The sequence below is a fragment of the Phocoena sinus genome, chromosome 6, assembly GCF_008692025.1.
Source record: "Phocoena sinus isolate mPhoSin1 chromosome 6, mPhoSin1.pri, whole genome shotgun sequence".
NCBI classification, from domain to species: Eukaryota; Metazoa; Chordata; class Mammalia; order Artiodactyla; family Phocoenidae; genus Phocoena; species Phocoena sinus.
In genome coordinates this window covers 7,886,647-7,899,350 of record NC_045768.1, presented here as the reverse complement: position 1 = coordinate 7,899,350, position 12,704 = coordinate 7,886,647, and the positions used below count along the sequence as shown (strand labels likewise).

The following is a 12,704-nucleotide window of genomic DNA, read 5'->3' as shown; positions in this document are numbered from 1 at the left end:
GGGAAGATGGTTCTCCCCAGGGGATTCCAGGGCGGCCCCTGGCACCCAAGCACCCCAGCCCTGTACCTCCCTGAGGCTGCTCTGGTCTCCGGTCCACAGGCCACGGTAACTGACCACCCACACCCCTTGCTCAGTGTGTTCTCATCCTAACCTTGGGGGAGGGGCACTAATCCTAATTCAGATTTGGAAATGGGCTCAGGAAGGGCAGGTTGTGACCTGTCCAGGACCACATGGTGGGATATCCTTCAGGTCTCGCCTCATCAGGAAGGCACCCCTGACCATGACCCCCCCTCCCCATTCAATCCCGATGCCCTTTCCGGACCCTCAAAGCTTCTTGCACCAAGGAGGCCAATTCGCTGCCCACTCGGCCGGCTGATGTGTGCTGCCCCCACTGCCCAGGAAGCCCTCCCACAGCCCATGACCACACTGCCTGCTCCAGCCCAGTCCCCAGCAGGGGTTCGGGACAGAAAACACGCTCGGAGAGCTAAGGGGCTCAGGACCAAGGCCACACGACAAGGATGCAGAGGAACCCAGGCCAGGGCCCAGCTCTGCCTGACCACGAGTCCCCGAGAGCCAGGACCACTCCTCAGTCACCCAGTGTCCCCAGGCCTGGCACAGCCCAGGCCCAGCATGCCATGTGTGAAGAAGGGCCCTGCGTCTTCCAGCAGAGCTAGGAGAGGGGCGCCGGCTGAGGCGGGCTGAGGGGCCCAGAGAGGAACGGGAAGGGGAGGGGCTGAGGACTCAAGGCTGGGGCAGCCACGCCATGTGAATCATCCCTGATGGAATCAAAGAAAAAGGAGTAAAACTGAATGTCCTTGGAAATTCCTTTAGTGCTCGGCTGTCCATGAAAACAGGATAAAGTGGCTTCCTCTGCCTGTGCTCCAGCCGGGCAGGGTGGAAGCGCTGAGCTCAGGCTGGGAAGGCCTTGAGTCAGGACGAGGGTGGGGCCGGGCTCTGAGCTGAAGAAGGGGCTCCAGCTTTGCTACTTGAGGGCGTCCAGGTGGGTGCAGACCTGGGAGAAGACACTGTCCACGGAGCCTTCGGCATTGACCTGTGGGGAGATGGGCCATGAGGGCAGGATGCCGGGGAAGGCTGGGTGCGCCCCACCGAGGCAGGGGGCTGACCTCTCCCGGAAGCCAGGCCAGGCTCCCCGAGCCCAGCCACAGTGGGCAGCAGCCCCTCATCCAACCAGTGGGGAAACCAAGGCCCAGACAGGAGGGCTGGCCCAAGGTCACAGCAATTTGAGGCCAAGCCAGGCAAAGACCCAGGTTGCCTAGGGCCCCCTCGGGCCCGCACCTTGCGGATGATGCCACGTTTCTCGTAGAAGGCGATCACGGGCTCTGTGGCCTTGTAGTAGGTCTCCAGGCGCTTCTTGATGGTCTCTTCATTGTCGTCCACACGTCCGCTGGTCTCTCCACGCTTCAGGAGCCGCTTGGTCATGGTCTCAGGGCCTGCGTCCACATACAGCAGCAGCGTGGGATGTCCGATCTGCAGGCGGGGCACTATTTACAGGGGCCTCATTCCTGCCCCCTGGGGCCATCTCCTCCCCATCTTCCCACTTCTGAGGCCCCACTGAGACCCACTCAGACCTTCAAGCCCTTCCCGCAAGGCAGCCTGAGGGACCTTCCTAAAACCAATCTGCCCTGCCCCTCCCCTGCTCAAACCTCTTCCATGGCTCCCCAGTGCCCTCAGGAGAAAGTCCTAACTCCTTACCTGAACTACCCTTCCTCCCACCTCCTCATCTCATGCTTCTCAGTCCTTTGCTCTCCTGGCTTCAGCCACACTGACTGTCTGTGGTCTGGGCTCTCATCCACCTCCTCCCTTGCCAGGCCTTTGCTCATGCCGGGAACCTTGGCCAGGAACCCTTTCCCTCAATACCAAGTGCTCGCCTTCGGATTTGAGCTAAAATCTCATTCCTCTAGGACAGTCTTTGCAGATGCCCACCCCACCCCCCCCACCATCCCAGCTCTCTGCAACACGCGCTTCCAGTCCCCCTTTACTTCTGCCTCGAGCTTGTCTCAGGAGGGCCTCTGGTTATTTACTTAAGGTCCCTCTCCCAGCCAGGCCTGGAGCCCCCGAGGGCAGGTAGGTGCGTCTTATACCTGCAAGGCTGGATATGAACTTGACAAAGGAATAAGGAGGGCTGAGTGAAGGGGCGAGGGCCTGCTGAGCTCTGGGGGCTCTGAACAATGTCCCTGTCATTGCAATAAGCATTTCATCCGTGGGGAAGATTTGGAAGGGCCAGGAGGCCGACCGGTCCTCCTTCGGTGAGGCCCAGGCGCCCCCTGCTGTCCAGAGCCGAGAAGACCAGGTGCGCAGCCCTGTAGCCCAGTAGCACCCACAACGGCCCCAGGAGGGATGGGTTAGCTTTCATTAACCACATTTTCTAGATGTGACCCTGAGGGCCTGAGGCGACATCATGCATCTGGTACATCAGGACATGCCTCAGGGCTGCCTGGCATCTGACCTCAGGGTCCATGGCCTCCTAGTCTGAAGGAAACCCAGCCAATCCCCACTGCATAGATAGGGAAACTGAGGCCCAGACCAGGACAGACACTTTCTTGAGGTCTTGCAGCCATTTTGATGTCAAGGAATATAATATCTTCCCTCTGGATGAGGCTTAAAGCTATGGAAGCCCAAAGATGGCCCAGACTCACAGAGACAGGAAATGGGGATGGAGGTCTGTCCTGCCCCAGCCCCCTAAGATGCCCGGCCCTCCCGGCAGCCATTCCCGCTGCCGAGAGAAGCCCTCCCTGAGCCCGCACCCACCCTTAGAGGTCAGCAGACCTCTCCCTCCTCCTGGGCACTTGCGGTTTCATCTGTTTCCCCCATATGGCCTGTGACATCAGAGGTATTGGTGTATGTGTGTGCGTCTGTGTGTGCACATATGTGTGCATCTCCGTGCGTCCCTGTATCTGGATGCACTGCATCCGTGCGCACACGCTGCATGAGTATGCGTGTGTGTACATTAGATGCTTGTGTACATGTGCCTCTGGCCTTGTGCATGTGTGTCTATACCTGTGTGCACATGTACGTGTGCTTGTATGCCTGTGGGCACATATGCCTGCACATGTGTGTGTTTGAGTGAGGTGCTCCCCCACTGTGGAAAGTCTTCCTGGGGGACACCCGTGCCAGGCAGCCCAGAGCCCTCATCCTCAAGGCTCACTCTTTCCAGCCAGACTCCCCATGGCACCTGGAAGAAGACTAGACGCCCCTCTGTGGCATTCGAGGCCTCAGCCCGGCCTGATCATCCCCACCCACATCACTGCCGGTTGCCCTGCCCCACAGATTCTGTTCTCCCCACACTAGCGTGACCCTTCCAGCCCTATCCATGCTGTTCCCTGCCCCTCTGATCGTGTGTTTATGGGGTGCCAAGCCCCATTTTTGAAGGATGCATTCTCTCTAATCCCCACGCTGCCCCTCAAGGCAGCTGCGAACTGTCTGTCCCCATTTTGCAGTTGGGGACACCGAGGTTCAGAGAGGCAGCCTGACTGGCCCAAGGCCTCAAGCAGCTGAGCTGGAACCTGCAGCCACGTTTGTGAATTCCCCAGCCTGGTGCCTTCTCTCCTTCCATTCATTTTCTTCTAGACTTCTAGAAAGACTTCCAGAAAGTCTCCCTGGTCTCCCTCCTTGCCCACCCTCCCACCCGCCCACAATCAGTCTCTCCCTCTGCTCAGAACTGCCCATCACAGCAGCCTTTGCCGGCTCATCCCATGTCACAGCTCCAAGAGGTTGCACTTACCCTCCGCTCAAACTCTTCCCCCTGCTTCACCTCCCGGGGGTAGCCGTCGATCAGGAAGCCTTTGGAAGTATCTACCTTGGCCAGCATGGCATCTCGGAGCATGTCCAACACTGTGTCCTGGAGGCGTGGCAAAAGAAGATGGGGTCATGACCCCCTATTCTCCACCCCCTCCTTGGGCCTCTGCACGCGTTGCCCCACAGCCAGAAATGCCCTCTGCCCTAACACAGATTTCCCAAACAAGCCTCCCTCTCCAGGAAGCCTTCTGTGAACTGTGACGACTTGATTGATTGATTGAATCATTCATTCATTCGTTCATTCATTTCTTCATTCACTCAATAATATGACTGAGCCCCTCCTCCCAGCCTCCTGTCTGGGCCCTGAGGACACAGCTGTGAACAAAGCAGACCTTCCCTGCCCTCCGCAAACTCACAGTCTGCTGAGGGGACAGACTATTACACCGTTGATTTATAGTTTCCAAGCATGACATGGGTTATATGGACAAAGAAGTGAGGCTACTGGAGAATAAAGTTGGCGGGAGGCGGGGTCTTAGCCTGTCTGAGGAGTCAGCAAGGTATGAAAGATGAGGAGGAAAGACCATTCCAGGCAGGAAAGAGTGTGATCAGTGTGAGGGGACAGAAAGGCCAGGGTGGTGGGAATCCAGAGGGGTTGGTGGTGGGAGGGGTTGGTGGTGGGAGGGGTTGGCAGGGCAGGTCCTGGAGGCTCCCGGGAGCTTCGGGAAGGAACTTTCTGCCAAGGGCAGTGGGGACCCTCAGGAGCGTTCAGAAACAGGGAAGGTCATGGTCTGCCTTGCTAGTGTGTCATGGGCTTTGCTGGCTGGTGTCCACTCAGGGCCACCATCACCCCCCAACCCTCACCCTGCCGGGGCCCACTCACCAGTGGCACCAGCTGCCCCTTCTCCATGATTTCCGACAGCATCTTTCCCCTGGCTGAGCCTGAGCTGACCTCAGCCCGCAGGAGGTCCCCGGTGGAGAGGTGGGTGTAGCCGTACTTCTGGACAATCTTCTCACACTGGGTGCCCTTCCCCGAACCAGGCCCGCCTGCAAGCGCCCGCCCATTCAGAAGCCCCGAGAAATGGGACAGGGTCTGCCCGGGTCACCCAGTGAAGCGGGGGCAGAGCCCAGGGTGCAGCCCCAGGCCCAGGCTCCCACCAGGGCCTGCAAAGCCCCTCCCTGCCTGCTGCCTTGGACTCACCCACCACAAAGATGATCCTGGTTTTCTTCAGTTTCTCTGTGGGAGAGAAAAGGGAAGCAGAGCTCAGTGAGTCACTGGACAGAGAACCAGAGGCACCTCTGGGATCCCAGGCCTGTGCTGGGCCCCAGGCAGCTACACACACACAGCTCATGGTCCCGTCAGAGAGGCAGTGAGTCAGCCCAGAGTGAGGGATAATGGGGCGAGGAAAACTCAGAGACTGGGACAGGTCAGGGAGAAGAGGGTGTTCCAGGCCTGAAGGCTACGGGCTCAGCACACGCTGTGACGGTGACCCTCAGAGGCTCGGACACCAACCCTCGCGTTGGCCGAGACACCTGGTCACCTCGGGCGTTAGCGTCTTCCACGCTGCAGGCGTCTGGTGCTGAGCAGCAGGCCCGCATGGTCCTGCTCTGCTGTGTCCCCTGCCCTTCCCCTCCCGGGCCCTGGGCCAGCCTGCCGCCTGCCTTCCCTGGGCGGTACCAGTGTGGAGTTGGCAACCACAACACACGTTGCCCTGGAGACGGTTGCCCGGGGGTGGGGGGGGGGAGGGGGCTCTGGTGGGCACGTGGAACCCTTGCCCGGAGAGGGAGGGAGCTTACGTTTCAACCTCTATCTCAGAACTCAGCAAGACCGTAGCCCCACCAGAGAGGGGGGAACCTAGGCCTAGAGGCAGGGGCCTGCTCCAGGGATGCCAGAGCTAGGGCTGCGGCCGGGGCCTCTTCCCAGGCTGCCAGGCCTTCCCCGCTTCTCAGGGAAGTAGGAGCTCGCTGTGTGCACTTAGGAAAGAAGTCCCTGCCCCAGTGGGGAGGTGAGCTCGGCAGTTCCCGGGGGTCCTCCCAGCCACGGGGCTGGAGGTCTAGAGGAGCTGCCGAAGAACGACTTCTGTGGGTTCCCATCGCCTGCTGCCATGTGATGGGCTCAAGCCTGGGCGTGGGGGGAGGCCACAGCCCAGTGGCAGCGGACGTTCAGAGGCCCAGGGGTGGAAGGATGACCGCCGGCCTCAGGCCGCAGCAGCAGCCAGGACAGCTGGGTTCCTTTAAGAGCCGCCCAGGCCGAGGTCCAGCGCCAGGGAGGGACGGGTGGTGCTGCCAGGAGGCGGGCCAGCCGGGCTCTTGGCCCACGTCTCCCTCCAGGTCCTAGCCTATAGGAGCCAGGAGGGCCCAAGACATCCTCAAGACCCACCCCTGCTGGTCCGGGAGAGGGGCAGGAATGTGTCATTTTTTGCCTTGGCATTTGCACTCTTGGGGCCTCTCCACAGGGCAGGCTTTCCCTCACCAGTGCCGCTCCGCTCTCCAGAAAGAGCCAGAGATTGAGCTCTATAAATACCAGTGTAGGAGGTGAGCTGTGGGGCCCTTAGGAGCCTCAAGGAGGCCTCTTCCCTTCTAAAAGTAATCCTGGAGCTGGTATATCCTGTGAGAGGCCTGAGGAAGATGCTGGAGGCCCCCAGATAGGCCCCTTCTAGCAACCCCAGAGCCACATCCAAACCCTCCCCAAATGTCTCCTGAAAGCACACCCCCTAAACAAATGGGCACACTGAAGCCCAGGCTGTGAGCAGGAAAAGAGGGGAGCTTCCGTACCTTCCATCCTGCCGAGGTCTGGGGAGCCGAGTCAGCACTCTGCAAGACAAGGGCACAGGTGGGGAGGGTGAGGGGGATTCTCCTGCCTCTGCTCCCGCCCAGCCACATGGTGTGCTAGGCCCTGACGTCCTCTGAGGGTGGAGGGGCTGGTGGGGGCAGGGAAGGCCCAGGAGGCTGGGAGGACTTCACAAAGTCCCCTTTCCTCTGGATGCCTCCACTGTCCTGTCCCTGCCTCCTCCCTCTGGGGCCAGACAGCGGGGGCAGCACCGAGGGGCATAAACAGCCACACCAACAACTGCTGAGCTGCTCCCCTTGCGATTCCCGGAAAACAGGCCCTGGGTCCTGCATCTGCCCGACAACTTGACGACGCTCCCCAGGGCCGGGAGGAAGGCCCGGAGGCAGGCAGGTGGGAGGGGGGCTGCACGTGTCCTCATCTGGGATGAGGTTTGGACTAGGATGCTCAAAGGACACAGAGGCCCAGGGTGGGAGAGAAATTTGCGGGGCTGCTCACGTGACCACAGCCTGTACGGTCCTCAGCTGAGGGGGTCCCCAGGCTCTCACCCTTGCACAGGCCCAACTTCCACCCTTGATATGGCCCCTGCCCACACCTTCCCTCAGTGTGTAAATCAAGCCCAATGCCTCCTGGGACACCCCCACACACACACTCTGCATCCACAGCCCCAGGGGTCTCCCTCCACCTTCCCTTCCCATCGGTGCCTTCAGAGTTACTGCAACACATCTTTGGCCCCCACTTCTTTACTCCCCACCCACCAGCCCTCCCCAAGGCCGCCAGCAAACATCAGAGACACTCTTGCCTTGGCCTTTGACCCTCAACCCTTGGCCAGCATTCCTCCTGCCCCCCACCCGGGGCCCCTACTCCACCCTCTCACTTTTGGCGTCAGGTTCCCAGGACCCCCATCCCTGCTCAGCCAGCCCAGGCCTCCTCTCCCAGCCCCAAACATCTACAGCCCCTGGACAGGCCCAGAGACCCCGCAGACCCCGAGCCTCTAAACAGTCCCTCCCATGTCCCCAGCATTGCGCCCTATCACCCAGCCAGAGGCTGCAGTCAGAGCAGACGCCCTTCTCCCCACTCACATCCACCCCACACACACGAGCCCCAGCCCTCCCCTCCTGAACCTCCCTCCAGTCCGTGTCCTCACCGCCATTGCCGTGTTCCAAGCAGGGGACCTGGCCACTGCCCCAGCCTCCCGTGGGCCTCCTTACCTCCGTGCCCCACCAGGCAAACTGCAGGGTTTTCTCTGACAAGCATCAAACCACGTCTTTACCTGCTTAAAAACCCTTCCATGTATGGCCCCCTCAGTCCCCAAAATAAACCCTAACGTAGCTGACCGCCCCAGCGAGCTGGCCCCCAGCACTTCTGCAGCCCTATCAGCCACTGCTTGAACTGCTCCGGGCTCCCTCACCCAGCACGACCGTGTCCCACTCCAGGGCCGGCTAATGTTGCACCCAACACCTGGATGCCCTTCCCCAAGGTGCTACTGTTTAGGACACAGTTCAGGTGTCACCTCCTCCAGGAAGCCTTCCTGGACTCTGCTCTCCACTCCCACACTGGCAGGTGACCGTCGCCCAGCATCACACACACCACACCGTACTGGGCCTCTCTGTTGTGTACTGCAGGCCTGTGTCCACCACACTGGGCCTGGCCCTGGCTGAGCATAGCCCCGGGAGCCTCACTCCATCCTCACAGTCACCTTGGGAGGGAAGGAGAGACTTGCTCCAGGGCCTGGCTGGGGTCACACTTGAGGCTACGGTTTCTGCTGCCCCGGGCCTGGCACCCACTAGGTCCTTCAGCAGCTTTGCGGACCGTCGCGCTGCTCATGGGCTACGAGTTGTAACCTCTCTCCTGCTAAGTGTGCTTAAGGAAGAGAAACAGCTGGCAGCGCCCCTCTGCAGCTGGTGGGGGAGGGAGAGGCCCCCAGGCCAGGGACAGCCTGCCACGAAGACACCCTGAGGGCTGTTCCTGACCCCACCCTGCCCTGCCCCCTCCCGGTAACCTAAGCCCCTCTGTCCTGCTGGCACCTGCCACTTCTTGGTCCAAAATAACTTGGTTGCGAGGAGTCCTCACAGAAGCCAGGGGTCCAGGGCAGAGTTCGGTTACAGGCTCCGCACCCAGGCCTTATAAGGTCCCCAAATCAGGGCCACGGCAACTCCTAATATGACTGGGTGGTCTGCTGAGGGGCCTGGGGAGCTGAGGCCCGATGGGACAGCGACTTCATCTCAATCACAAGGCAAGGCCAGGGCAAGACCCAGGTCTCCCAGCTTCTGACCAAGGGCAGCATTTCCAGTGGTTGGCAACTGGCTAGGGTTCAAATCCCAGCTCTATCACTCAGCTGTGTGACCTTGGGCAGCTGCTGTACCCTCTCTGGGCTTGCACCCCCAGGCCCAGTCCTGCTGCTGCTGGAGAGTCCTAGGTAGGTAACTGAGCAGCACGCAGGAAAGGCTCCATGGGCTGTCCCAGGGCTCCCACAGGGCCCCTGCTTTTCAGGAGGTGGGGGCAGGGGGCCAAACATCCAGGGGGCTTCCCGTCCCCCCAGCACTCAAAATGACATGACAGGATAGCTCCTCCCATCACCTAGGCTGCCCCTGCCCAGGTGCTCGGGGCAGGCAGTCCAGCCACAGCTCCCCCTCCCCAGTCCCCAGGTGGGACGTGCCAAGGGCAGGGACCTGGAGCCCCAAGAGTGCCGGCAGGACAAAGGGGTGACTGTCGCGGAGGCTGGGAGGGAGAGCAACACACACACACACACACACACACACACATCCACAATGGCACACACAGTGTGGCACTAATACCCAGAGCAGAGCCTGGGGAACACAGGCAAGCAGATGCATACAGATCGCAACCATGGATACAAACACACAGCCACACAAACCCCGAGGATACCCTGACACACACAAATACGCACCCCCCACTCCCCGCAGGGGCACCCCCCACACGTGCACAGGCACACACACGGGCACACACTGACCTGAGGGAGGGGTGCGGGTGGGCACCGGGGACAGTGTGTGCCCTGCCCGTCCTCGCCGGCCGCCCGCCCGCAAAGGCGACTATTTATAAGGCTGTCAGCAGCGCACGGCATGCCGGGAGCCAGCGCTCCTTGATGGCAGGGAGGGAGGGACAGAGGGAGGGAGAGCGGACCGGGAAGGGAGCGGGCACTGGACCAGAGCGGAGCCCTGATGGGAAGCCAGGCCGGTGCCCTCGCCGTGCACCTGCGGGTGGCTGTGCCTTCACACGCGTAGGGTACTTTACAGCCTCCCCAGGGTTTTTCATTCCTTCGTCACCCCCACTGTGCCCGCATCACTCCAGGGGGACGGGACCAGGCTTCCTGTATGACAGCTGGGGAAACATGCCCAGAGAGGAGAGGCTCTTTGCACAAAATCCCACAGCAAATTGGTGGCAGAGAGAGGCCAGGACCAGGGATGGAGGGCACCGAGGCATGGATTCTGGGGGCTTTGCTGGCGGACAAAGTCCCCCAGCCCCTCCTCGGATCCTGCCCAGAGGCCCCTGGGCCAAGACCCACCTGGAACTCCTCCTCTGTTGGAAGGGACCCAAAAGCTCCTCTGGGACTGTAACTTCCCGGGACTCCAAAGACCACCCACATACCCATCTCCGAGGCGGTGGCCGTGTAGATTATAAAAAAAAAACCCAGCCCTGCTCCCATGCAGCTGCCAGGCAGCTCCCAGTGAGGCTGTGTGAGGATGTGGGTCATTCAGAATGCTGAGGGCACCCAGCTGGGGGACTGGCAATCCTGATAAAAAAGAACAGCTCCCATTAATGAGACTCAGTGGGCACCAGGTGCCGGGCAGAGCACTGGACTCAGACCATGTCTGTCAATCCTTAAACACAGAGAAGGAAAGTGAGGGTCACAGTTGTAAAAGAACTTGCCTGGGGTTCCCAGGTAGAGAGTGATGTATTTACCCAGCATTTTGCATAAGACCGGGACACAGCAATAGGTGCCCAATGATGTAGCAGAACAGAGATGAGAGCCTAGGACCATGCATCTTCAGAACTCAGGCACTTGACCACTAGACCACATCACGACCTTGAAGGCAGCAGCCCCAGATGGAGTGGGTTGAATTTGGAATTTGTCTTGCAGGCACAAAAGAGCCATGGAAGGTGTTTAAGCAAGAGGATGAGACTATCAGAAGGGTGAGACCACCTTAGATGGGTGGTTTCTTAGCAACAACGCAACCTGGACTCCAGGAGGCCTGGGCCTGATCCCAGCACGGCCACCTGTGACGTCAGACAAGGTTCTTATTCGTTGGGATTTTAGTTTCGCCATTTGTGGGAGGGGTGAGTAGTGGGTCAGAGGGTCTGCCTTAGAAATTGTTTGAAAGGCCCTCTCGAAAGCTGTAGGTGGTTGTGTGAACTGGCAAATTGATGATGGGGAAAGCAAATTGATGATGTCAATCAAACTTTCAAATGTGTCTTTCTATTCTTAGGAATCCCACAAGTGGGTGCAAAACGTGTACAGGATGTTCTCTAGTGCCAGTGGAGACTGACTGATGGGAGGGACAGTGGCACAGACAGTCAGGCTGGGGAGATGGCAACTGCCCTAGAGTCAGCTGGAGAAAGGAAGCTGGAGGTCTGTGTAGCTGGTGGGGCAAGAGAAAGAGGCAAAAGATCTTATCCCACCTTCATGAAAACAATTCTAAACGTGCGGATGTGTATGTGCGCATGTGTGTAAAATCTATCCCTAAATTTTTTTTTTTTTTTTTTTTTTTTGCATTTTAACATCTCTGAAATCAGGCTTCCCTAGTGGTGCAGTGGTTAAGAATCCACCTGCCAATGCAGGGGACAGGGGTTCGAGCCCTGATCTGGGAAGATCCCACATGCCGCAGAGCAGCTAAGCCCATGGCCACAACTACTGAGCCCGTGCTCCACAACAAGAGAAGCCACGACAATGAGAAGCCCGCGCACCACGATGAAGACCCAACACGGCCAAAAATAAAAACAAACAAATAAATAAATTTATAAAACAAAACAAAAATCTCTGAAATCGTTTTGTCTTAAAATCAAATCAACGGTATCTTAAAGTTGATGAACTAGAGCAGAACTGAGAGAGAAGTTGTGTGCACAGGATCGCCTGGGTGGGGGTAGGACTTTCCCTTCTTACTTAAAGGCTTCTCCATGCTTTTTTTTTTTTTAAAAAATACAACAAGCATCTATAGATGTACCTTGAGGACATGATGCTAAGGGAAATGAGCCAGTCACAAAAAGACAAATATTGTATGATTCTACTTATACAAAGTATCTAAAGCAGTCAAATTCATAGAAACAAAGTAGAATGATAGTTATCACATGCTGAGGGGAAAGGGAGAATTTCAGAGAGGCAAGATGAAAAATTTCTGGGGGTCTGTTTCACAACAGTGTAGAAAAACTTAATACTACTAAACTGTACACTTAAAAATGGGTAAGTGGTAAATCTTATGTGCTTTTTTTCCACAATAAAAAAAAATCTTACAAACTGAACAAAATATATTTTAAGTACCTGTTTTAATTATTTCATTTGCGCATGATCTATGGATTTTCCACCAAGGCTGGGATATTAAAGTTTCAGGATTTTTTTTTTCCCGGCTACAATCTTAAGAAAGAAAAAAAGGGAGAGGGGAAGGGAGGGAGGGAGGAAGGAAGGAGAGAAGTAGGGAAGGAGAAAAGCAAGGAAGGGAGAGAGGGAAAGAAAAAAAAGCACACGGAAGAAAAATCTGGAAGATTGAACCCTAAACTGTCAACAGGGAATAGGACTGGGTGATACCCTCATTTTCCATCTTACAGTGTTTGTATAGTTCAAGTTATTTTAAAATATAAAAAAATACCTAAAACATAACCATACAAAATGAAACTAAGTCTTAAAAAACATTTTAAAATATTCTAGCTAAGAAAGAATTCCAATGAGCCAGCATCAGGGGATATATCTTGGGCGGCCACTCTCTGAAGTACACAGCTGGATCCATGTGTCCAGCACATGGGGCGCAGGTGTGGGGTTGCCCTGGGCGAGCCTGGCTGGACCGCAGAGCATCCGCAGGAAACAGCTGGAGTGGCTGCTCCGGGCAGCACATGTGGGGTTTGCAGCTGGTGGGAGATGCCCCCTCGCCCAAGGAGGAGTGGGGGGTAGGGGCCTCACAGGGGTAACTGGGTAAAAGAGTTCACGGGAGGG

At 57.7% G+C, this 12,704-nt stretch overlaps 1 protein-coding gene across 3 annotated transcripts; it reads right to left on the bottom strand.

Annotated features, from left to right (window-relative positions):
• Positions 1-810: 810 nt before the first annotated feature.
• AK1 (adenylate kinase 1) lies at positions 811-9,610 on the bottom strand. 3 transcript variants are annotated; one of them, XM_032636316.1, is made up of 7 exons: positions 9,516-9,610; positions 6,529-6,567; positions 4,955-4,990; positions 4,637-4,800; positions 3,743-3,859; positions 1,297-1,488; positions 811-1,051 (listed from the first exon to the last, which is right to left on the bottom strand). In XM_032636316.1, exons 2-7 carry the CDS (start codon positions 6,533-6,535, stop codon positions 983-985), a joined length of 585 nt encoding a protein of 194 aa, XP_032492207.1. In that variant the 5' UTR covers positions 6,536-6,567; positions 9,516-9,610; the 3' UTR covers positions 811-982. The 3 variants fall into 3 exon arrangements, with proteins under 3 accessions (XP_032492207.1, XP_032492206.1, XP_032492205.1); XM_032636315.1 differs by lacking the exons at positions 6,529-6,567; positions 9,516-9,610 and adding an exon at positions 5,295-5,367; XM_032636314.1 differs by lacking the exons at positions 6,529-6,567; positions 9,516-9,610 and having other exon boundaries at positions 4,955-5,187.
• Positions 9,611-12,704: the final 3,094 nt, after the last annotated feature.

What these genes read in the sequence shown, in the direction of transcription:
- AK1 (XM_032636314.1), bottom strand. Translation starts at nt 5,105, where the DNA reads ATGAGCTGTGTGTGTGTAGCTGCCTGGGGCCCAGCACAGGCCTGGGAT. An exon ending in AGGGGCAGCTGGTGCCACTG is followed by an intron (nt 3,860 to 4,636) that starts GTGAGTGGGCCC and finishes CCACGCCTCCAG; the next exon opens with GACACAGTGTTGGACATGCT. An exon ending in GGGAAGAGTTTGAGCGGAGG is followed by an intron (nt 1,489 to 3,742) that starts GTAAGTGCAACC and finishes CCCCGCCTGCAG; the next exon opens with ATCGGACATCCCACGCTGCT.